Consider the following 26,615-nt stretch of genomic DNA (forward strand, 5'->3'; position numbering starts at 1 on the left):
TTTTATAGTAATTCAGTTACTAACTCAGTTACTTTTTGGAACAAGTAGTGAGTAACTATAACTAATTACTTTTTTAAAGTAACGTTCCCAACACTGTATATACTTAGCCTATACTATATAATACCTATATAAAAAAAAGATGTTCACTGATAATATTCCCTTCTGCCAAATCTCTTAATTGTGTTCATGTTAAGATTTTCTACAATTACATATATATATATATATATATATATATATATATATATATATATTATATATAATGACCAACTCCCAAAGAAAGAGAGAGAGAGAGAGAGAGAGAGAGAATAGCATCTGAGGTTGAACTCCTAAGCCGTCCACACTTCCACTGTTTTGACAGAAAATAAAATTTTAAGCCACCTTTTTTAAGGATTAAATGTATAGCCGAAGTTTGCATGTGTTTAACACCAACTACAAGAAGTAGGATTTCACACTAGGCTTTTTTAACTTAACGTATACGTTAACTTCCTCTGGTAATGATTGGCAAGCCTGCCTGCAGCTCACAGCCTGTGATAACAGCACTGCCGTGAATGAATGTTAACACCAAGGTCTGTTTCTGAGCCAGAATATGTTTCCGTGTGAGCGTGACTGACAGTCAGTGGGCTTGAAACCAGCATGAGTAAATGTGCAGTCCAGCTCTTATACAGTTCATGGGTATCAGCACCTCAGGGCAGAAACATACTGTAAATAACATACCTAAACAAGTGTGTGTGTGTGTGTGTGTGTGTGTGTGTTTCTTACTGCAGTGGTAAAAACAAAAACATCAGTACACAATGGGAGATAGTTTCCTTCAAATGTGTGCCGTTAGATGTTGCTAGATATAAGCATTTCAACTGTTTAAAGAAGTAGTTCACACAAATACAAATTCTGTCATTTTTACTCAACCTTGAGTCTGTTATTTGTTTCCCATGATTTCAATAATAATAATAATAAAATAAATAAATGTTTTGGAGAATCTTTTGCATACAAAGAGAGTTTATGGTGATCAAAAACACAGTAAAATACAGTAAATAAAAATACAGTAAAAAATACAGTATTATATAACATATGCTTACCTTATACTATATAATACCTGTATAAAAACAGACTGAAATTTAAGTTGATGTTCACTGATAATATTCCCTTCTGCCAAATCTCTTAATTGTGTTCATGTTAAGATTTTTAAAATGACATTTGAAAGCATCACTTTGATGTTATTTATATTTATTTATTCATTTATTTTTAGATATGTATATTTATTTATAGCTTGACTGCAATGTTAGTTGCTTTGGATAAAGGCATATGCCAAATGTATAAAAGTAAATATTATGTATTGATGCCAAAAGTCATGGTTTCTGTGCACCACTTCAAAATGCAGAATTAAGCATGATATTCATACGACTTTATAAGACATGGAATATAGTGCACAAGTGCATAAATATAGACCACTTTTATATCAGTTTTTTGGAGCTTGAGAGCTATTGCATGAAAAAGTGTTGCACAAAAAATAACAGCACACAGGTTTGAAATGGCTCGGTGCGAACAATGACAGAACGTTCATTTTTAGGTGAAATATTTCTTTAAAAGCTTCAGCGACTGTTAGGTTCCCCGTGGCGGTAGAGTCAAAGCAGACCCCGTCAAACCGAGCGCGTCCTGGAGGACTGAGGCTTAAAAACAAGCATTTACCACTCTTGGAAACTCCAGCTTTAATCATTTTGAAGGGAAGACATCAGTGTTAGTGTGAGGTCTCCTTTGAGTATACTACTGTGCGTCTCAAGCATTTGTCCTTGCTTTCACTTTACGTGTGTGTGTGCGCGCGTGCTTCCTTTTCATTTTCCAATCCGAGGAAGCTTGAGTCTTCCTCTCTGACTTCATTTGTACTTTAGGGAGCAGGAAAGACTTTGCAAAAAGAATTTTAATTTACTTTCTTTTTTTCCTCCTCTCTCCTCTAATTACACTTTTGGATTTTCTATCACCTCCCTAAAAATTGACTTAAATGGCGTGCGAGCCTTTTGATGACCGTGTAATGAGAAATGAGCAACGAGAGAACATGGGAATTTTTGCGGGATTTTCTGAAGTGCCGCGCACTCCCTCTCTTTTTCCCGAGCCTCTGTTCCTCCCGCCCTCCTAAACGCTTCCATCTGTTGTCTCACAAACCGGCTAATGTAGTAACTGGGCCCGATGCCTCTCACAAGTACACCCACTCACACTGCGACAGCAACTTCTTCGCCTTGCACTTCTGATTTATCACAGAAACTGTCATTCGAAAGCCTGGTAGGCCGAGAGCTCAGTGTAGATTTAGCATGATATTTCGCTGTTACATTTTCAGAGGAAAACATGTCCGCACGGTTGTTTCTAATGTGCTTCGTGATTGCAAAATGCTCCGGGTTCACTGTATGCTCACTTTTGCATCATTTGTAATATGTAATCATTACAGATCACTGTACAAAGCTGTTGTGCAACATGTTATGCAGCAGGTTGACTAGTTGAGCTCTGCCATTATTCTGTGCTGGTTGTGTGCATCCACATATGTTTGTGCACAACAGTTGCCTGAATATATTTGGAATCTATTAATATCCTAAAAGTGAAAGTTTTGCATTCACAAAGCACATTATAAATGAGCTGTGGACATCTGAGATGGTCTGAGTGCAATTAAAAAGACCTTCCCTTCAACTTATCAAGTGTTGTCCAGAGGCTGACAGGAACTGTAAGACACGGCTTGTGTTTGCACCGTTTGTGACAACACCAGCTGCATGAACTTGGCAATATAGGTAGTATGCAGATTTTGGTTTGTCACCGGTGTCATCTCAGCGGTGTGGACGTACTCTAGACTTGCCAGAAACAGCAAAGACCGCTGAAGCTGCACAGTGCACAGTGAGTCATTTACATAAGGTAAATATTGACTTGTCGACTACTTTTCTGGATGAGTCAGTCATGCAATCTCGTCTACGTTCCTTCAGTGTGCATCTGTGGGATTTTTACCTGTTTTATGATCTGATCACTTATTAATGTAACAGCACTCCTTATTCAACAACACTTATGATTTGAGGACTCATGCATGTGTACGCTCATCAGACACACTGAGGTTTATTAACATTCTGTCTCTTTCTCCAGCTCATTCACACCATCAGCGTAGTGGACAGGGATGAACCGCAGTCTGGACATCGCTTCTATTTCACGCTGGCACCCGAAGCCTCCAACAACCGACACTTTACACTGTGGGACATCAAGGGTGAGAGACTGGATCTTTACCACTTTATCAGACATTTTGATGCATTGGAACGTTTTCTTTTACATGCACGAATATTGCATTTACATTACCAGTCAAAAGCTTTGTAATAATTACCCCAGTCTTCAGTGTCAACTTTTGATCAGTAGTGTATCTATTAGCTATTTAAATTAGTCAAAAAGGTCCCACATATAGTGAATGGGCATGTAATCAAATTTACAGCTAAAATTAGAAAAGGTGCATGTTTTTTTCCGGACTATCTTTGGCTTAGTTACGAGTATTGAAGCAGAATTGTAAATCTTTTGCAAAGACATTTCACCTTTGACTCCTGCATGGCATGATGACCACAGCTCAGGCCTGTCTCCTGCAAAGGAGAAATCAATATGAGAACAGTCTTCTGCTTAATCCTCTCGTGTTGGACAGTTTCAGACCGTCTGTCCATCTCCAGGCGAAATAGAAACATCGGTTCTGTTTGTTGAGTCTGATGTTCTGTTAGAAAGGATTTTTTTGTTAAAAGAATCATCCGACCAGTGAGAGTTCCTACAAAGCATTTTTACTCTATCTTTGAGTGAACTTCCCCGAATGGACACCTTATCTTTGACTCTGCGCTCATGATAATCAGACGGATACAGTTCCTCCAGGCTGTTTCTGGTCCGACACTCCCTCGACAGGACGCTCCTCTGTCTCCGACCCGCGTGAGGTGACAGAAAAGTATGAACCGAGTTTATTCACTCTCCCGAAAAGACCAATATGGGCAGAAAAAAAAACCTTTAGTGTAAGTCTGACTTGACAAATGCAATCTTTCATGAACGCTCCCGGGAGGTAGGCTGCATTGTCACTTTTTTGACATTACCTTCTGTTGTAGCATCTGGTGTTTGTGTTCGGAAACAGAGAATGAGGGGTATTTAATATTTCTGTCCAATTCATATGCATGGAGTTTCTGTTATGCACTGGGAATTCTGTTGTTTTTGATTATTTTGACTTTAAGAGTCATCATTTAAAGACCCAAAATTGAAGTTTTGTGGCTTTTATTCCATGTCAAAAGTTGACAAATGTTTAGCAGATTAACACATTACACATATAATTACAAAATGAAAAGAATAAATAAACTGACGGACAGACAGACAGACAGACAGACAGACAGACAGACAGACATAGATAGATAGATAGATAGATAGATAGATAGATAGATAGATAGATAGATAGATAGATAGATAGATAGATAGATAGATAGATAGATAGATAGATAGATAGTATACTTTGGGAATGTCCCTATAATGCCATCTGGGTTGGGAGCGCGCTAGGATTATTGACGTGAATCCATCTGCAAATAATCAGGCATCTTCTCCTTAGATAGCTCTCAAATGTATATTTTTCATTTCTGTTTTGCTTTGTCAGTCTTATATTTGTTGCCTTTCCCCAAACGCCGGTCCCGTCAGGCTGAGGGGGGTTGTGCTATTGCCAGGCTCTTTAGAGATGTGTGTAAGTTTCTTTAGAGATGTGTGTTAGTTGATGTGACGCATGGGCAAATCCAGACTGATCTGACAGGATGGAAATGTCAACTGTGGAGAGCCAGGGAAATGTCAGCGGAGCACGTGAGGGCCACACAAACACAAACACATGAAGCACGCTTGAGCGGAGACACACACACACACACACACACACACGCACACAGCCACACAAACACAAACACATGAAGCACGCTTGAGCGGAGACCCACACACACACACACGCACACACGCACGCGCACACGCACGTGCACACACACACACACACACACACACACACACACACGCACACACACTGAGACACACAAACCATAGCTGTTAGAAAGGCACCTGTTTACTAAAACACTGTGAGAATACAAACTGTGCAACTGTGCATTGATGTGTTCATTAAAAGAGTGACTCTCATGAAGAAACACCCAGGTCATATTTAACGCCAAAATCAAGACAAAAAGACCAGAAGTGTCTTTATGGAAGATGAGATCAAGCACAAACAGCAGTAGAATATATATATATATATATATATATATATATATATATATATATATATATATATATATATATATATATATATATATATATAAGAAAATACAAAATGAGAAATAAAAACAATTACAAGGCAGTATGCAAATCATTGTGAACGATAGCAGTTAATTGTTTTAATTAGATTAATATTATATAATGCATATATATATATATAAATAAATAATAATTAATTTATGCAAATATATAAAAAATATATATGTGTGTATGCAAGTGATTTATGTGATGCAAAGAAATATGCAAATAATTCAATATTGAAATGATTCAATATTATTATTAATATTAATTACAATAGTGATTGATTAACAATAAAATATATCAAATATATTGTATAATATCTATACATTTTATAGTATTATCATGATTATTACTTTTCTTTTCTATTTTGGTAAAGGTATTTTTGGGGAAATGTGCTTAATTCTCAACCAAAAAACGAAGGTTAATTAAAGGTGAAGTGTTTCATTTCTGTTCTACTAGTGGCACAGAACGGATCTGCGCTCTGTCTGAGAGGTATAACAGGGAATAGCAGCCTAACAGCATTTGTCTCATTTGATTTGGGGATGAAATATGACCCAGAAACTCTCCTAAAATGACACCTACATGCAGGTTTCCCCTCTCAAGCGCACTCAAAAGAACACACTTTGCATCCTCCCACGTCCCATATCCCCCATACTTCTGTTTTCATGGACACATTTGTCAACCTGTCAGATTAAATCTGTCACTTTTTTCTCTTCGACAGCGCATCGCTGCGTTACCTTCTCCCTCTGTGATCCGACACACGAGGACAAACGCAGGTTTTTTAGCAAACTTTTTCCTGTTGTTTCAAATGTCCTTTCACTATAATGTTAAATTCATATCTTACTTTGTGCTTTGAATAGCCACATCGGAGTCTTTCCAGAGAGAGAGAGCGAGAGCTGTTTGGCACGTTGGGAATTTGATTGACGACTCCAAACAAAACATCTTTTGGCTTTTGATTTTGGACAGCTTGTCTGGAGCCAGTTGAGAGCACGAGGCTGTTTTCTCTCACCAGGGTTTGATTTGCCTTTCCCTCGTATGCCACTAACATTCCCCGTGTCCGATTGCTCCCCAGTTGCCCGTTGGCGTGCTTTTAGTCGGAACAGAGCATATAGCGCAGGCGGAGAGGGCATTGTTCATTGTTACTCAGTTTGTTTGGGGATTGTTTTTGGCATCTGCGGGAAGTTTTGTTCTGGTTTGTTTTCACAGTTCTCTTTCCATATTCTGTATTCAAAATGGACTGTTCTGCCCTCAGTCGGCTGATCCCGTGATACAGAAACGTTACGACTCCGTCTGGCAAATACAGATGCCCAAAACAAGTGTTTGGACTCGTATAAAAATGTGTGAATGTAATTCATCAGATCAAGTGACCGGATCTGTGTCTTAGGTGATATTTTGTTATCTAATTGTGATGAGATTCATGTTTATTTTGGCTCAAGTATCCATCCACTTTTTTGAAATGTATTTTATATGCTAATACAGGTCAAAAATTTGAAATAATTAAGTTTTTTTGTCATGTTTTTGAAAGAAGTTTCTTCTGCTCACCAAGGCTGCGTTTATTTCATTTAACATTTTTCAGTAAAAAAAAAAAATATTACAGTAAAAGTAATATTGTGAAATATTATTACAATTTTAAATAAGTGTTTTCTATTGTAATATATAATATATGTATTCCTTATATTTTTTCCAATTAAAAATCAGCTTTGCCATCACAAAATAAATTACATTTTAAAATTATATTCAAATAGAAAACACCTATTTAAATGGTAATCATATTTCACAATATTACCGTATTTACTGTATTTTTGATCAAATAAATGCAGCCGTTGTGATCTGTTTAAACATTTAAAAATAAAATCTTAATTATAACAAACTTTTGCCCGGTAGTGTATATGTATCATATTAAACTGCATGGAAATTCAAAGATTATGTATATTGTATTTTGCAAAATCACATAAATACATTTTTACATTTCAAATTTGATTTAAAAGCCCAAGGTTTCCCTTGTCACCAATTTAAAACGGTGTTTTCTATTTCCAGATGGATTTAAATAAAATCTTTATATACATTTTAAGCTCTTTTCTACAATATTTCATCAGCTAGTTATTGTTGTTCTCTTAATTCGTGAGCGAATTATTCTTTTGAGTCGATTCTTTTTTGTGAGTCACTCTGAATGACTTGTTAGCGAAATGAATCCTTTTAAAAATCCATATCCAGCGACTGAAAAGGTCACAGTAATTCATCGGTCAAAAAGTGCAGAAACCCTTATAAACGTAAGCACTAAATTTGATTCACAGTTTTTGATGACTCGAAATCAATTATGAAACTAATCTGAATGCTGACACGAGGTGCTGAACTCAATCAATGAGTTCCTTCTGCGTCCTCTTTTTGTCATTTAGGTGTTTTCCAGAAAGACGCGGCCCAACTAGATTAATATTGAAAGGTTACGGCTCCTTGCTCTTTAATAAATGATTGGTTGATGGATTTGACATAACCCGATCAATGACTGTGTTTCGGTCACATTTTAAAACACACTGGCGTTCGGATCTCGGTATTTACTTCAGCTCATTGCAGGGAAAACAACTCAACGGTTATTTGGTTATGATAATGTGTCCATTTCTGATGTTTTTAGACTTTAGAAAGGGAAATGGATTTGGTGCCTATTTAATGGTGTGCGCTATAGCCTATTTATGAGAATGAGAGACGATTTACTGGTCCAGTCGAGTCACAATGTCATAGTGCTTTTACTCAGCAAAACTGCCCGTGTCTCTAACGGATCTGGTAACGCGTGCTGTATTTATCAGTAAGTCATGCTCTAGCGCTGGAGGTGACAGTGATGAATGTCCTGCATGATGGATGGCTTTTGTGCCTGTATGCAAGTCCATTAGTTGAGCTGTTGCTGTAGTATTTTGCTGTTTGTCAGTGTTAGTCACATTCATACATCTGGCGTTTCCGCAGCTGCTGTAAAAGCTTTTGGGCAGTTCTGGGGAACTTTAGACTTGCTGTTTCTTGCTAAAAGCCTGCAGTGAGTTTAATTTATGGTTGTTTTCAGTTATTAATATTTCGTTGTTTGGCCAAAATCATGTCTGCACAGTTTGGCATGTTTCATTGTGTTATCACAAAAAAAAAAAAAAATATTTTTTTTTAAATTGACTCCAAGTACAGCTACGAAATATGCTTATATTAAACAATTTTTTAATAACATTCGAATAAAGGGCAAATATGTCTATACGTATTTATATATATATATATGAAGAGTTCAGATGCAAAAGCCTCTAAGTTCAATCTGAACTTTTCTTCTAGAATGATCATTTTTATAAAGCTTGTATATTTAACTTAAGTAATTTCACTTAAATGACAATTAATTGGTAATTTGCATTGCCATTTAAGTGAAATTATTGAACTTAAATATATGAGCTTGATAAAAATGATCATTCTAGAAGAAAATTTCAGATGGCACTTAGAGGCTTTTTCATCTGAACTCTTCATGTATACATGTATATGTAGGTTCAGAAAAAAGGGTTTTAATATGTACCATTTAGGTACTAATATGTACACTTTTGGAACTAATATGTACCTTTGAGGGACTAATATGCACTCTTTAGGTACAAAGATGTACCTTTTGAAAAGGTACTGCCACAGTGACAGCTTTTGTACCTTTTTTTCTGAGAGTTCAAGTTCAAGTTCATTTTATGTATATAGCACATTTTATAACAGCCACTGACTGACCAAAGTGCTTTACAGAACTACAAGATTAAGACAATAATACCATGCATAACAGCACAGCACAGATACAGCAAATCTAAGAGCAGCCTTAAGCAGGAGTAGCAAAAACATTGTCGAACTTAAAATAAAAAGTAAGAAAACAGAAATGGCAAAACAGTATCAGACTCATCAATAATAAAACAGAAATGGCAAAACAGTATCAGACTCATCAATAATAAAACAGAAATGGCAGTATCAGACTTAGAATAAAAAGAAAAAACTCAATAGAGAAATAGTAAAACTAACCAACCTTAATTATAGGCCAAGGAAAACAAGTGCGTTTTTAAAAGTGAAACCAAACTAAAGAAATCACGGAAGGGCCAATCCTAACTTCTAGGGGCAAATTGTTCCACAGCCGAGGCCCAGCCACAGCGAATGCTCGATCCCCTCTGCGTTTGAGTCTGGAATGTGGGACTAATAACAGGTTCTTATCGCTTGATCTCAGACTTCTTAATGGAGTGTATGGTTGTAGCAATTCAGATAGGTAACTTGGTGCTTGGCTGCATAGAGATTTACATACAAATAAAAGGATTTTAAAATCAATTCTGAAATTAATGGGTAACCAATGAAGAGACCTCAGAATTGGGGTGATATGGTCACTTTTTCGACTATCTGAGAGGAATACTGAGAGGATTTTTTTCCGAGAGTATACTATTATGCTGTAAAAAGTGTAATATAAGTATTTTACTAAAAAAAACTTTTTTATTTAATATGTTTTAAATTTTCTACAGTACATTCTAAATGTACTAAAATATTTAGTACCCCTAATTTTTTAAACACGTTGAAAGTTGATGGGTTGTCTTACTGTAACAGCAAGTTGACGAATTGGTCGTAATTAAAAGTCCTGTATAATTAGGCTGGTTTCAGGCTCACCTTTTCAGTAATAATAAAATAATGCATATTTTTTGTATGAATAACAGATTGCATATATTGAGCCAGATTACGTAACATTCTGTCCTCTCCTCTCACTAGACAACACAGCCGGCATCAGAACGCAGCGGTCCGGCTTTAACCGTCAGGAGCAGAACGTGTACCTTCTGCCCATCCTGGTGGTGGACAGTGGCCCTCCGGCCCTCAGCAGCACGGGGACCCTCACCATACACGTGTGTGGCTGTGACCCGGACGGGGCCATCCAGTCCTGCAACGCCACGGCGTACGTCATGTCCACTGCGCTCAGCCCTGGAGCTCTCATCGCACTGCTGGTGTGCATCCTCATTCTCATAGGTAAAACCTTTTACTTCACCAACTTTCTTTATTGATTTACAACGTCTGTGAGCAGGGTTTGAAATTAACACCCGCCAACCCGCCAAATGCGGGTAAAACTCAAACGCTGTCCGATCACTTGCCAATTTGGGGTGTTATTATGTTTACTCACTTTGCTGGGGAAGTTCGTGTAAGCCAAATCTGCACAGATTTAGCGCAAATACTCAACTCGTGAGTCATCTTGATATATTAAATACAGCGTATTGTGCAGAATCTGCTCACATCTGGCTTACTTGAACACACACGTCACAACGTTACAATAACGGCGTGCTTGTTCATTTGCATTGAAACAATAGCGGAGATTTAAAAGCGTTTGGTTAACAGAAAAGACATTGCTATTTTCCAACATCCACTTTTTTTTTTACGTTCTTTGTACTGTATTGATCTGTCCTCCCAAAACACATTTTTGGTGATGAGGATGAAAGAGGAAGCTGGAGATGCTGGATGACAGGATTTTGTTTGAATAAGAAATGAATGTATGAAATCCCAAACTTTATTGTGTGTGTGTGTGATATATATATATATATATATATATGTGTATATATATATATATATATATATATATATATATATATATATATATATATATATATATATATATATATATATATATATATATATGCCCAATGGAAACACATCAATTTCGCAAAAACTCCCATATATCGCAAAAAAAGTTTTTATGCTCACATGAGGTGGTTTTTCAGGCATTTCGAAACAGGAATATTTCGCAAAACTGTAATGGAAACTGTAATGGTTTTTCCGCATTTAGGTCACCTGACGTAGATGACGCGGTATGTTTGACAGAAGACGAGACAGAGTTCTTTATTAAACTCTTAAAAGACTAAAGAATTACGAGAATACTGGATTCTAAACAACAAAGAAATACCACAATTCATCAAGACCTCGAAGCAGATATGAGGGAGAAACACCCAGAAACACCTTACATCTCCTTCCATTAAAAATAATGGCTAGTGCTGTGGCTGCGATATACGTAAACCTACAAACATCAGTTGCCATGATTTTTGGACTGACTTATCGCGAGAGGAAAAAATGACGTTTTATCTGCATAACACTGGTTAATGTAAATGCCCGTCATTTCGCAATAGTTTTTTATCGACATTTAGAAAATATCGCAAAAGTTTTGCGCAAATCTATAATGGAAACGCGGCTAGTGTCACTGTTTCTGAACTCCATGAAATGCCTCCATTGTAGTCTTCTGGGAACAAACACATCACAATATTCCTCATTTAAATAATTCATAGGCAGAATAAAGGGGCGGGGCCTGGTTGAGTTAGTTAGTAGTGTGTTGAAACTGGCGGTAATGGTAAGGGGCGGGACATTTCCCAAACACACTCAAAACGCTTGACCAATCACAACACAACGATCCAGTCGACCAATCAGAGCACAGTGTGCTTTTCAGAAGGAGGGGCTTCATAGAGACAGGAACTAAACAGAGCGTTACTGACAGACTGGGAAGAGAGGAGCTGCAACAATGGAGAATATGAGGAAAAATAATGAACATTCAAGCATGAAAAACTGTTCTAGTAAAAAAACAAAATCAAGACTTTGTAAAAGGGCATAATATGGCCTCTTTAACTACAAATGTGAAATGCATGCTTCAGGAAGCCAAGCGGGCAAGAAACGTAAGTAAAGCATGTATTTTAGTGTTGTGCATTGTCCTTTTGAGCGTGTACTACTTTTTTAGGTGGATGAACTTGTTATGCATTAATGATGTAATTCCTGTGGGTGGAGTTCGATGAATGTAGACAGTGCGTTACAGATAGTTGCATCACATACTCACGTGGATACCAAGCAAAAGTAACCAAGTTTCGTTTGTTTGTTTTTTGCTGGTTTTGCGATGAAAGACTTTGACAGACTGTGTTGATATGTGATTCTGTCACACCAGTCTCATGCTGTATGCATTCAATATTATGTTATTGGTATAGCTTTGAAACAGTGTGACAGATTTGACAGCATATTGACTGCCAACATCAGCTTGACTGGTAGAACAATGCAGAGGTCATGGGTGTGAATGCTATAGTGAACAAAATAACTGATGAAATCACCAGGTGACTGATGGATCTCGAAGATGCAAGTACATCCACTTGAAAATGCTTGTTTGAGCATTATTATCTGCATTTATGGATTATGGACGCATTGAGACCAGCAGACTATAGAGTCAAGCAAGTGCTGAACATTTGTGCTGCCTGTGCACACACACACACACACACACACGCACACATCATGTTTACCTCTACGACCACTGTAACTCTTTTAATGGTCCATCATCATTCTTTAAAACCTTATTCGTGGGTTCAAATGCGACGGGAGGCAAAAAAAAACAAACTAGAATGACATGAAAGCTGATCAATATTTCATACAGCATCCTCTGCCCACTGACTGCAGTTCCTCATCCTCTATCAGGAAGAGTACTAAAGCTTTTGTTCACGCAGAGCGGACACGCACACAATACAGGCCTCAGTGAATGACATCCAGCCTCTCTAGTGGAGAACTGGTGAGTTAAGGGAAGCTCGTGAAAAGAGCAGCATCAGCACCACTGTCCCCGCGGATCACTGAGCGCTTTAAATAGAGCATCCTTTCCAGACATCCACAGCACTCCTGTTCCCGTGTCGAAGAGCCGTTGGACTGCGGTTCTGTTGTCATCGCTGAAAGTTTTATGACTTTCTTCTGGCCTCAGTATATCTGTCTTTATTTCTCTCCTCTCCACTTAGAGCTTTTCCCATCCCTCTTTCTCTCTCTCTCTCTGTCCTCTGCAGTCGCTTATAAAGTACGCCACATGAATTGTTCTCAGTCAGCTGAGCAGGGTTTTTTTTCCCTCCCTGTTGCTCATCTTTCCTGTGGTAAATCATTTATAAGTCGTGTGCGGGTCATCAGACGCACATCCTTTCTGTTTAATTAGCCATGTTTTCTCAGTCAAGCATCACTATCATTATTGCTCATACTTTTAGTCAGGGACTTTTCAAAAAAGAATTAGAGCTTGTTGTAAAATAATAATACAGTCTTTGAAAGCATTGTTTATGCTTTTTTTCTTCCCTATCCACTCCAAATAAATACATATTTAGTTTTCTGAATAAAATAATATATTTTTTAAGCATTTAAACATCAATTTTAGATATTATTATAAAATAAAACCATAAAAAAACATTTTCATTACTTGAAATAAGATAAACATTAACTGAAATAAAATAAAATATATATATATAAAAAAACGTATTAAACTTATTGTTTTCAGCTAGTTGCCAAGTCAACAAAAGACTAAAATTAACACTGAAATAAAAATTAATAAAAACTATATCATATCTAAATGATACTAAAATAACTTGGCTTTATATCCAGTAGATTCAGTAAAGTGTGTCCAAACTGTTGACTTCCATCTTCATCTTCTCTCTGGAGAAGTCAAGTGTGAACACGTCAAACATGTTGTTCAGGTCATCTCTGGAATCAGGACCTTTGAGGACGTGGTTGAGGGCTGTAATTATATAACATGAAATTGGTTAAGACAAACTAATAAGACAAAAATTGTATCCTTTTTTTTATTATAGCTATCACTACATCTTTTGCAATAGTTTTCACTGTAGTTGTTGCAGCCAAGTGTGGGTATCTGCAGGTCGGAGTAATGAAAGGTAGGGGGCGTGTCATACGGTTGGGGGCGTGTTGAAAGGTAGGGGGTGTGCTAAAAGGTAGAGAGCATGTCGAAAGGTAGGGGGTGTGCTAAAAGGTAGAGAGCATGTCGAAAGGTAGGGGGTGTGCTGAAAGGTTGGGGGTATGTCGAAATGTAGGGGTTCATGCTGAAATGTAGGGGTGTGCCAAAAAGTATGGGGCGTGTCCAATGGTTGGGGGCGTGCTGAAAGGTAGGGAGCATGTCGAAATGTAGGGGGTGTGCCGAAAGGTTGGGAGTTGATCAAATGGCTGGGGGCGTTTTGCAAGGTTGGTTTGCAAGAGGTTGTGTTGAAAGGTGGGGGACCGGGGTGTGCCGAAAAGTAGGGGGTGTGCTGAAAGGTAGGGGGTGTGTCAAAAGATAGGGGGCATGCTGAAATGTGGGGTTGTGGCAAAAACTAGGGGGCGTGTCAAACCATTGGGGGTGTGCTGAAAGGTAGGAGTCGTGTCGAAAGGTTGGGTGCGTGTCGAAAGGTAGGGGCGTGCTGAAGGGTAAGGGGTGTGTGGAAAGGTAGGGACATTCAGAAATGTAGAGGTGTGCCAAAGAGTAGGGGCCGTGTCGAACATTTGGGGCGTGCTGAAAAGTAGGGGTTGTGTTGAAAGGTAAGAGGCTTGCTGAAGTGTAGGGGTGTGCTGAAAATTAGGGGGCGTGACGAACAGTAGTGGACGTGCCGAAAGGTAGAAGTGTTTCAGAAAGTAGGGGTGTGTCGAACGGTAGTGGGCATGTGGAAAGGTAGGGGTATGCCAAAAAGTAGGGGGCGTGTTGAAAGGTAGCAGTCATATCACAGACTTGAGAGTGCAATACAGTAAGAAAGCACTTAGCAACCATCTAAGTAGCTGCATAGCAGTGTGGTAAAACACCTTAGCAACCGCATAGCAATGCCTAAGCAACTACTCTAGCATTACGATGGTGAGTTTTTTTCATGGACAAATATCACTCATTCTCCGAAAATATCTCATCATCCTGACATTAGTTTTAATGTGTGAGCGAAGCACCTCAAAATTGATCTCTAATTAATAATTCAATTTAAATGTCGTCCCAAAGGACATGATCCTCTTCTGAAATGAACATCAATTAAAACTGAAGTAAAGCAGAAAGGCAGAAACGTATGAAAGTTTAATGCTAGTTGTTTGAAATCTTAGGTGTTTGAAAGCACAGCTTCTGATTGCACAGCCTCTCTTACCTCACTCCTTGAATGTTTATAACTTTTCTCTTTTTATTTGATTTGATTTATGGAATCAAATTTGTATTTGGAAATAAAATTCATAGTGGGGTAGTCTAGTTTAATCTATACCAGTCTTTTCTAGTCTAGTTTACATGTAATGAAAAGTTTCACCAGAATGTCTCCTCTTCTTCTCCCAGGCATTGAGTGCAAAGATCGGATAGATCTCATGACGTTGAAGGGAAGAGGGTGTCCCTCCTGATCACAGCCTTCTTTCAATGCCGCACCATTCCTATTAGATCAATTTGTGGCATGATAAGGAGGGAATGAAAACAAATTTCTGCCTAATTACCTTCAAACAAACAACTCCTCCATCAGTTCATTCTGAGGGTGACGTGATAAATCCATTTGGGTGCAGCAAGGCATCTGCACACATCCGTCCCAATTACAGCCCATCTGCCATGATGGGAGTCCTGGCCACCGGCCGCCCAAGGGTAAATTAGCCGTCTTGTCAGGTCCGCTTAACCGAACATCTGCACGGCAAGGAGTCGCAACATGTTTCACAAAGGCAGGTACATAATGCGGTTCTTCACCCCATACCTTCAGTACAACGTAGGACGCAATGGGGGTCTGGATTCACAGCACATTCCAGATGGAGAAAGTGTGCTGGGTTGTAGGGGGGAAAAAGTGCTGCGACCTTTTAGTGATTCAATTCCTGCTAATTCTAAACCAGCCTATGTAATCGATGCATGTAATCCCGTAATGTGTCTAAAGAATAGTCTGTATGCATGCATCTTCACAGGAATTACCACTTTAATGCTGAGCGTAATTTAGTATGCATCATGCACTGCAAATGCAGTCCGTGAAACTCAATTCACTTTACCTGGCTCACAGCCATTTAGAGTCCTTGATCATGCCAGAATCGAAGAATAACATGAAGGGAGAGCTTGGTCAAAGACTTATCTCTCCATGGCTTATGGAAAAATACTGAATCAAAGAGCCAGGGAGCCGTGCGCTTCTGTGAGGAGTCGCACCGTCTGCGGCGTCAATCGCTCCCATGTTTTAAGCCCTTTGTTGGTCAGTAAACAATTGCAGACTGGCCTATTACAAATCAGTTACACAGATTAATTTACCTGCCATCTTTTCTCCTCCGAACATGTTTAGGGTAGATAAACACTGACAGAAAGTGTTGGCTGAAAGAAATAAACAGCAGTAAGTAATAATAATTCTTTCAACCCGGTTTGTCCTGTGAAATGTGAAAGGGAAGTTATGAAACTCCAGGTGTGGGCTACGGCTTGTGAATTGGAAATTTCCGTATCAGATTGATTTGTCATTTCCGGAAAGGGGACCGAGTGTGTTCATTTTCTGTCTTGTTTGTACACCGCTTTGTCAGTTTTCATATGGTTGGAGCTGCTTGCAAAGCTCAGCGCTAGACGGATGGTTCATGGCGAGCAAAATTAGCTTCAACTTCACAGCGAGAGCCTTCATAATGCGCTCATACTTTAATTTACTTGTGTGTCCTGTTCTACCAGAAAAGCCATCCATAAAACAAGCTTCTTAGTGTGCAGTCTGCACTCTAGATATATATTTTGTCCTCAAATGCATTTTTTGCTTATGTAAATCTATTTATCCATCCATCCATTCATCCATTCATCCATCTTATTTTTATGGTAATACTTTACATTAGGCAACACATATTCACTATCAACTATAGGGTTTTTTCACTCGGTTAACTCCTAATTGATAGTAAGTATGGTAGTGGTTATGTTTAGGTATTGGGTAAAGGATGTAGCATTAATACGTTCTTTATAAGTACTAATAAACAGCCATAATGTTAATAATATGCATGCTAATAAGCAACTAGTTAATAGTGAATAGTGTTCCCGAAAGTCTTGCCATTTTTGGAATGTATTTAGAAAGATATGTCTTGGGTTAATTAGAGCAAGAGTTTTTCTAACTCACAAAGAGCATTTATAAGGGACATTAAAGACTGCATTGAAATAAATGTAAATCTGAGAAGTGTTTCTTAAAATGCATGATTTTTTTCAGCACTTTTAAGTACTTTGCTGCAGTTTTCTACTATCTCATAAATGGTTGTCTGAGCGCTTTCATCCTTGTCATTCGTCCTCAGAAGGAAAGATGAAAGAAATCCTTTCCGGACCCGCAGACGTTTCCCTCTCAAGATTAGAACGCCAGCCAAGACAATGGCTCTCTTATAACATTAATGATTATGTAAAATAGATAGCCTTTGATCAGACATGTGCCTCCAGAGAAAACATGTTTAATGAAATATTCAGATGATATTTAGATGATCACTTACTGAATTTGAACTTTGCACCACAGATATTATATTGAGCTAATGGATCATAATAGTTTGTATCGTTGCAGATAAAGTCCCTTTGAAATCAAAATGATAGTTTTGCAACTTTTAGTAGCCAACCGGACTGTGACGTAAACTACATTCTATTCGAGTTGCAGTTTCCACACATGTTATTAGTACAGTACTTAATACTTAAACCATACATTTTTTTTACATTTACATGAGCTGTGTGATGGAGAGCCAAACAATGACAGCAGATTTAATTAAATGTCGATGTATTGTCCGGCAGAAAGCAGACAGCAAAATTGAACACAGTGCACGCTTCATCCCACACCATCATAAAACACAATGATGTTGTGAACATGACACTGCATTAAAACTACAGCATAACACAGTGCGCACAAACTAGCTTAATTAAACACATTGGGCCCTATTTTAACGATCTGAAACGCAAGTATCAAACGCGAAACGCAAGTAACTTTGTGGGCGGATCTCGGGCGCTGTTGCTATTATACCGGCGGGATAAATGACTCTTGCGCCCGACGCAAATCTAAAATGTGTTGGTCTGAAGGAGCTTCATTATTCATAGGTGTGGTTTGGGTGTAACATGAAATAAACCAATCAGAGCGACATCTCACATTCCCTTTAAGAGCAGGCACGCTTGTTTTATGGCGGATTGCTATTATAACGGCAGATTTGCCAGACGCGCGCCAGGAGCGGTTCACAGCCGAGGAGACCGACGTTCTCGTCAGGGCCGTAAAACACAGAGAAGTGACATTGGGGATGGAGAAACACACCCAAATTAGCTTCGGTTAAACAGGCGTATAATAATTTGGGTAAATGTGTAAGCTAGATTTATGCCTATTTTTTTACATCTTCATGGACACAACAATGATTTCCCTTGTGTGTTAATATTTTTCCTTGTAATTATGTATTGTTTTCTAAAAATGAGAACTGCTGCGTCTGTGTAGATGAGAGAAGCAAAGTGTATGTGCGTTGTGCACACGCTACATTGATTATGGCCAAGCATGCGCCCTTAAAATAGCATCTGAATAACATGTGCAACGCACCACTGACTTTAGACTCGGTTTCTCCTGGTCAGTGGTGGAATTGTTTTCTAAACCTGCAAAATAGCACCAGGGAACGTTTGCGCCGGAACACGCCTCCTCTTTTCGCTGAACCGCCCCCGGGAGCGCAAATGCATTTCCTAATTTACCGGCGTGCGTCTGTGGAGGGAAAAGTCCGCTGTGCGTCGGGTGCAAAATAAGAATGATACATGCGTCGAAGTCAATTGCGCTGGGTGCAAGATAGGGCCCATAGTATTAAACATAAATAGATCAGTATCAATTATTCCAGCGATTGCTGCAATGTTATGATGTTGTAGCTGATTGCTTGGATATTGCTATGTTGTTGCTAGGGCATTGTGGGTGGTTGCTAGGGTGTTGCTAGGTGGTTTTCTTACCGTGTGAACTGAACAGAGTCTCTGTGATATTCTCTAGATTTTATTCTGGTCTTTTGGACCAAAAAATCATAAGTCTGATTGCTTAGAAAAGTAACAGCGTGATTTGAGGTATAAATCATTTCCATAGCGCAAACGCTGTGGGCGCATAAAGTTTAATACCTTGGGTTTTGGGTTTGTGCACGCAAGCTACTTTTGAACAGTCAATCTCAAAACCTCCACAAAGCGTAGTAACCTACATTGCTAAATCGCTGCTTTTGTCTCCACTTTTAGGAGGCTTCAAACAGAGGCATGGAGGGAATTAGGTCAGACATTTTTTTTCCTAACTAGAAATCCATATTAAATGCATCAGTGTTCCCTAAATTGTAATTGGTTGGACTTTTCTATGAGCTGAAAGAGTCAGCCATATCTGTGAATGCAGCAGTGAGTTTAGCTGCCGGTTCTGTGCTTATTTAAACAACACTGACAGATCAAATGTAAGAAAGACGGTATGCAATCACAAATGCAGACGCTAATGAACATAATTCAGCACAGATTAAGGATTCATTGGTTTATTGAGACGGATGCCGCTTTTGTTTTCCGACTCATTCATTTATTAAATGATCCATCTCAATTGTTTGCCTTTTCAGTTCATGTTTAATTCCTCAATCATATCTGCACTCCACCTCACGGCGAAGCTTTGTGAAAGTCTCATTTATTTGTAATCCTTTCTACACTTCTCCTCTCAATCATGTATTGTTAGTGAATGAAGACATTGGGATGGCAGATATATCACTTATTAACCAGTCTCAAATCCTCATGAATAATGCACTCAATTGACCGCCTTCGAATGTTATTGACCGATCCTGCCTAAGCAGCTGTTGCTGTCTGTGTGCAATATACTAACCTGACAAGTTTTTGCTCCCTTCTAAAGATTTTTTGGCAATTTTCTGGGGTTTTTTTGCAATCGGTAGGACACATTTATCAATACAGTGAGGAAAATAAGTATTTGAACACCCTGCTATTTTGCAAGTTCTCCCACTTGGAAATCATGGAGGGGTCTGAAATTGTCATCGTAGGTGCATGTCCACTGTGAGAGACATAATCTAAAAAAAAAAATCCAGAAATCACAATGTATGATTTTTTAACTATTTATTTGTATGATACAGCTGCAAATAAGTATTTGAACACCTGTCTATCAGCTAGAATTCTGACCCTCAAAGACCTGTTAGTCTGCCTTTAAAATGTCCACCTCCACTCCATTTATTATCCTAAATTAGATGCACCTGTTTGAGGTCGTTAGCTGCATAAAGACACCTGTCCACCCCATACAATCAGTAAGAAACCAACTACTAACATGGCCAAGACCAAAGAGCTGTCCAAAGACACTAGAGACAAAATTGTACACCTCCACAAGGCTGGAAAGGGCTACGGGGAAATTGCCAAGCAGCTTGGTGAAAAAAGGTCCACTGTTGGAGCAATCATTAGAAAATGGAAGAAGCTAAACATGACTGTCAATCTCCCTCGGACTGGGGCTCCATGCAAGATCTCACCTCGTGGGGTCTCAATGATCCTAAGAAAGGTGAGAAATCAGCCCAGAACTACACGGGAGGAGCTGGTCAATGACCTGAAAAGAGCTGGGACCACCGTTTCCAAGGTTACTGTTGGTAATACACTAAGACGTCATGGTTTGAAAGCATGCATCGCACGGAAGGTTCCCCTGCTTAAACCAGCACATGTCAAGGCCCGTCTTAAGTTTGCCAGTGACCATTTGGATGATCCAGAGGAGTCATGGGAGAAAGTCATGTGGTCAGATGAGACCAAAATAGAACTTTTTGGTCATAATTCCACTAAACGTGTTTGGAGGAAGAAGAATGATGAGTACCATCCCAAGAACACCATCCCTACTGTGAAGCATGGGGGTGGTAGCATCATGCTTTGGGGGTGTTTTTCTGCACATGGGACAGGGCGACTGCACTGTATTAAGGAGAGGATGACCGGGGCCATGTATTGCGAGATTTTGGGGAACAACCTCCTTCCCTCAGTTAGAGCATTGAAGATGGGTCGAGGCTGGGTCTTCCAACATGACAATGACCCGAAGCACACAGCCAGGATAACCAAGGAGTGGCTCTGTAAGAAGCATATCAAGGTTCTGGCGTGGCCTAGCCAGTCTCCAGACCTAAACCCAATAGAGAATCTTTGGAGGGAGCTCAAACTCTGTGTTTCTCAGCGACAGCCCAGAAACCTGACTGATCTAGAGAAGATCTGTGTGGAGGAGTGGGCCAAAATCCCTCCTGCAGTGTGTGCAAACCTGGTGAAAAACTACAGGAAACATTTGACCTCTGTAATTGCAAACAAAGGCTACTGTACCAATTAACATTGATTTTCTCAGGTGTTCAAATACTTATTTGCAGCTGTATCATACAAATAAATAGTTTAAAAAATCATACATTGTGATTTCTGGATTTTTTTTTTTTGATTATGTCTCTCACAGTGGACATGCACCTACGATGACAATTTCAGACCCCTCCATGATTTCTAAGTGGGAGAACTTGCAAAATAGCAGGGTGTTCAAATACTTATTTTCCTCACTGTAGTTAGGTCACTTTTCAAAACTCTTCACACAGTTCTCATAACCAGCTTTCATTCCAAATGCACGACCTTCATTCATGTCTCAATCAACTCATTTTCCATTACACAAGCAAAGATTGTCATTCAACAAACACGCTTTGTCACTCATACTGTTGAACAAAAACCATGTAAAGTTTGTAAATTTTTTTACAAAACAAGAACGACTCTCTACTATTTAGAATTCACTGCCGTTTTTGTTACATAGCCCATGTTCGTATTACTGGACCAAATTATATATGTGACCCTGGATCACAAAACCAGTCACGAGTCGCACGGGTATATTTGTGGCAATAACCAACAATACATTGTATGGGTCAGACATATCGATTTTTCTTTTATGCCAAAAATCATTAGGATATTAAGTAAAGATCATGTTCCATGAAGATATCTTGTAAATTTCCTACCGTAAATATATAAAAAAAATTATTTTTGTGAGTGAATGCAGCACAATCGCCAACATAAATGGACAACTTTAAAGGAGATTTCTCAATGTTCTCGGGCCAAATATTGTCCTAACATACCATACATCAATGGAAAGTTTATTTATTCAGCTTTCAGGTGATGTATAATTCTCAATTTCAAAAAATTTACCCATGTGACTGGTTTTGTGGTCCAGGGTCACATATATATAATAGCATATATATAATTTTGTCCAGTTACGCTGGTTAGTCCAGTTATGCCGTCCCATCGTGCAAAGAATTTATTCAGTAAATGTGTTTCCATTGTAGTTTATGCACATGTTTTCTTATGAGATAAAACGTTTATCTGACTCAAATAAGCGCATATGCTTTTTATGCACATTTTTTTTAATTAATGCGCATCTTGGCGTTTCCATCCAGTGTTTTTTTTGTTTATGTGATATCCCAAAATGCACATAAAAATAGGTGGATGGAAACACAGCTATTGTTTTGGCACAAAATGCATTCAATGATAAATGATCCACAGTTTAGCCACATAGACTGATGCTGTGCTCACTGTGTGAAGAGTTTTGAATAAGTATTGAGAAATGGGTCCTAGCAACTGTAAAAAGCTGTAATATCCAGTCAATATATTTTACCACTTTGGCACACTTTACTGAAAATTTAATTGACCAAGAGGGGCGGAGCTTAGCAAAGGGTAATTTCTAATAGAAACTGCTGTGAGATTATTTCGAGCGTTGTTCTCGTGATGCAGAAAGGACAAGTCTCTCATTAAGATTAAGATGTGGTTGGTAATAAGTTCCCTAGCTGCGATGAGATGCCAGGTTGGGTTTGTTAATATCCTCCTCGTGTTGTGATGTGATCCACCGAGAGAAGTCGACTTCTGCTGTACAAGCGGCTCAGTTATTTACTGAAGAGTCAATTTGAGGTTAATGGATTTTCCTTTTCCTGTTTGAGACAATTTGGTTTTCTAATAAGTAATTTTCTTGGAAACTGTGATGCTTGACACATGTAGGCTTTGCATATTTTAAATAAACTCTGTTAATATGTTATAATTTCTCATGAAAAGTGATGTTGAGGCATATGTTAACAAAGCTCACCTTTAACGTTTAATGTTCTTTTTAAATGAGATTCAAAGGTTGATTTAGTTAATGTTCCTCTCTGCTGTGGTCAAGATTTGCATTGCGAGGTTAATTGTGACTATTTCTACTGTAGGCGAGCTGAAGTGAACTCAGGTGCAGCTTTATTTGCTAAACTTGAACAAATACAAATAAACAAAACATGACGATGGCATGACTTAACTATTACAGCGTGAACATAAACCTGAATATATACAATGGTGACATGAGAGTTATATATACACAAAGTCTAATGACTTAACAAGACACACATGGACACAATAAACCAATAAGAACATAACACATGAACCCAGGGAACCAATCAAAACATTACATGAGACTGGGGAAGCACATGACATGATCACATGTGGGCAAGGAATCACATGACAAACCATAACTTTGACTAAACTTCAAAATAAAAGACATGAAACATTAACATGAAGCAAAACCCAAAACTAAACGTTTAATGTTTTTGAATTAAGTATCTTCTGCTCACCAAATCTGCATTTATTTTATCAAAAATACAATACAGTAAAAACAGTAATATTGTGAAATATTAATATAGTTTAAAACAGCTGTTTTCTATGCGAATATATTGTTAAAATGTAATTTATTCCTGTGATCAAAGCTGAATTTTCAGCATCATTACTCCAGTCTTCAGTGTCACATGATCCTTCAGAAATCATTCTGATATGATGATTTGATGCTCAAGAAACATTTCTGATATTTTTTCCAGGGATTCTTTGATGAATAAAAAGTTCATTTGTTTAAATTTCAGGTCATATTATATAAAAGTATACATCTATTTGCTGTCATTTTTGAATAATTTAATGCATGCTTTCTGGATAAAACTATTCATTATAATTTTCCCAAACCTTTGAACAGTAGTGTAAATTAATTATTCCTCTAGTTCCTCCTCAGAAAGTTCACAATGTTCTCGAAGGTCAATTTCAATAAATTCTCTTTTTTGACTTTCATAGTACAAGGAACTTTTTTATATTTAACATGAGGTCAACTCTAATCTCATGTTAACATCTGTTAACATCTCTCTTGCTTGTCTCTCATTGTTCCTTTAGTCCTGGTGCTGCTGATCTTGACCCTCAAACGTCACCGGAAGGGCCAGCGCATGTCCGAAGACGAGGAGGACATGCGCGACAACGTCATCAAATACAACGACGAGGGCGGCGGAGAGCAAGACACCCAGGCGTACGACATGAGCGCCCTGCGCAACCTCTACGACTTTCCAGAGGTCAAAAGCTCGGATTCTGGCCCTGACCTGCGCTCCGTCCCTCAGTGGATCCAAAACAGAGTGGCAGGAGACGGCGGGCCGGCCGACTTCACGGTTTTCAAAGGCTACATACGCAAGAAGGTCGAGCAAGCGGACGCGGACTTGTCGGTGCCGCCTTACGACTCGTTCCAGACTTACGCTTTCGAGGGCAGCAGCTCGCCGGCTCTCTCGCTGAGCTCCATCCGTACGCTATCCACAACCTCGGAGCAGGACTTCTCATACCTCAGCGATTGGGGACCGCGCTTCAGGCAGCTGGCGGGCTACTACGCCCCGGCCCAAGCCGAAGAAGAGGGGTCCTAGCACCATGCTCTTCCCTGATCCGCTCTCAGAGACCCTACTGTCCCGGTCCTGGAGTCGTTTTCCTCCCTGACGCTTTCGCCCACAGTTCCGCAGTGACGTTTTTTTGGATCCCAGTTAGTCCGGAGAGATTTAATGTCACCCGTTACACTTTGCAAAGTGACTTCTTGTCTTGTAGAAAAGTTCAGGACAAATATTGAAGGAGAAGAGCATTAGGCCGGGTGCTGGGCACACCTCCAACATCTTCTCACCTGTCAGAGAGAGCAAGAAGAAGCGGGGCCGTGCCAAATGCACTACTCAAAACTCCCATTGTTTCAGGTTGTTTTTTGTGATTTCTTTGCCCATCTGTGGAAATAAGGATTTTAACTCAGTGGGATCTGGAGAAAGACAATGGAAATGTCTTTTTAAATACCAACATTTAAAAAAAAAAAACCTTAAATAAATATGTATTTATTTAAAGAAAAACTAACAAAAAAAACAAACAAAAAAAGTAAAACAATATTTATGTATTTATTGCTTTCTATTTATTTATTTATTCATCCTGGCAATGGACTGAAATAGAAAACAATGGACATCATTTTTGAAGAATATTGAAGTTGTCAGGGTGACAGACAAAGACTGAAGATCCTGTGGGTAAAAATCAAGGTTGACCGGGGAAGAAAAAAAAAAAAACGAGTTAGGGTGGGATTGTTGAATCGAGTTTGCAAACTATCAGTGACAGTAAATCAGTCTTGAAAATATTTGTATTTATTTTTTAGAGACTCTTTTTGTAAAATACGAAACCGATTCTGGTGGAGAAAAGTAACGTCTATTGGGGGTGAATCTCACGAAAACATGCCCGGGTCACGCTTCACCCACAAATCATGAGAATAAAAGAAGAAAATACATTTTGCATGAAGATAATGAAGTCTGTTTTAAGGGTGCAAGGTTTGTGATATTGTGCTTATGGAAATTAAGCACGTTTTCCCTCCAAATGTTTTTTTGTTTTGTATTTCTCATTATTCCCAATAGATCCTTTGGTCTGTAATATAGCTAAATATAGTAAGGAGAATTTGCGGAAAATGTGATTAATTGTCATAAAAATAACTACTAGGCTTCATTTACTTTCTGCAAAATATGATTGAATATTTCTTTCTTTGATTCTGAAGTGAAATAATTCCTTGGCAGGTTTCGTGAGCATTGGTTTTGTCTTGTCATACATTTTGTGTGTTGTGTTGCTTTTCAACTAATTATCCAGATCCCTTGTTGTGGAAGTTGCGTTTGGCATTGAATCTTTTCAAGGGGAATCTTGAAAGACAACATGGCACAATACACAACAAGATACAAAAGAGGCCACCTGACGGGTTCTTTATCGGTTATTTTTTAGACATCCCAAGATATACATGTTCATTGATGATTCGTGCGTGTGCCAACAAGACGTTTCCAGATGGCTTTCCTCGGGTGATTTGATTGGTTTTTGATCGTTGTGTGTTGGGTTGAGGCTGATGAACGAGAGCGATGGCATCAAGACGGGGTGAAGCGCTCGTGTTTTTCCCAGAACCAGCACCCTTCAATGTCCACCCAAACATGCAGATGTATGGCTAAAATACAATTGAAATCATCAATAAATATTTACGGTTTTTCAAGATTTTCCGAATGCGGAGTTTTTGTGACACAAAAAGAGTGAATGTGTAAATCTCACGAAAACATGGTAATTATTATAATCTTTTTTACATTTTAATAGCAATTACATGCATTTTAGTTCCAAATTCTTATTCTAATCTCTGTAATAGGGATGCACCGATATGAAAATTTTGGACGATATCGATAACCGATAATTCTTTATATTTGAAAGCCGATAATCGATATATTGGTCGATAAATCTAAATCCAAATTTTTATATAATTTTTGAGAACCAAAGTCTCACCAATAAAAGCCACGTCCCAAACACACAATTATAATGTTCT

General features: G+C 38.6%; 1 protein-coding gene across 2 annotated transcripts in view; it reads left to right on the plus strand.

The window, feature by feature from the left end:
* The window catches only part of cdh22 (cadherin 22), a 195,134-nt gene extending 168,838 nt beyond the window's left edge, over positions 1-26,296 (plus strand). For both annotated transcript variants that reach the window (XM_084128131.1, XM_084128132.1), the window contains 3 exons: positions 3,112-3,229; positions 10,027-10,278; positions 24,161-26,296. In XM_084128131.1, coding sequence (XP_083984257.1) covers positions 3,112-3,229; positions 10,027-10,278; positions 24,161-24,672 — 882 coding nt within the window. In that variant the 3' untranslated portion in view covers positions 24,673-26,296. The remainder of the gene's footprint in view (positions 1-3,111; positions 3,230-10,026; positions 10,279-24,160) is intronic.
* Positions 26,297-26,615: the final 319 nt, after the last annotated feature.

The sequence above is a fragment of the Abramis brama genome (genome assembly GCF_963993115.1).
Source record: "Abramis brama genome assembly, chromosome: 11".
Taxonomy (NCBI): domain Eukaryota; kingdom Metazoa; phylum Chordata; class Actinopteri; order Cypriniformes; family Leuciscidae; genus Abramis; species Abramis brama.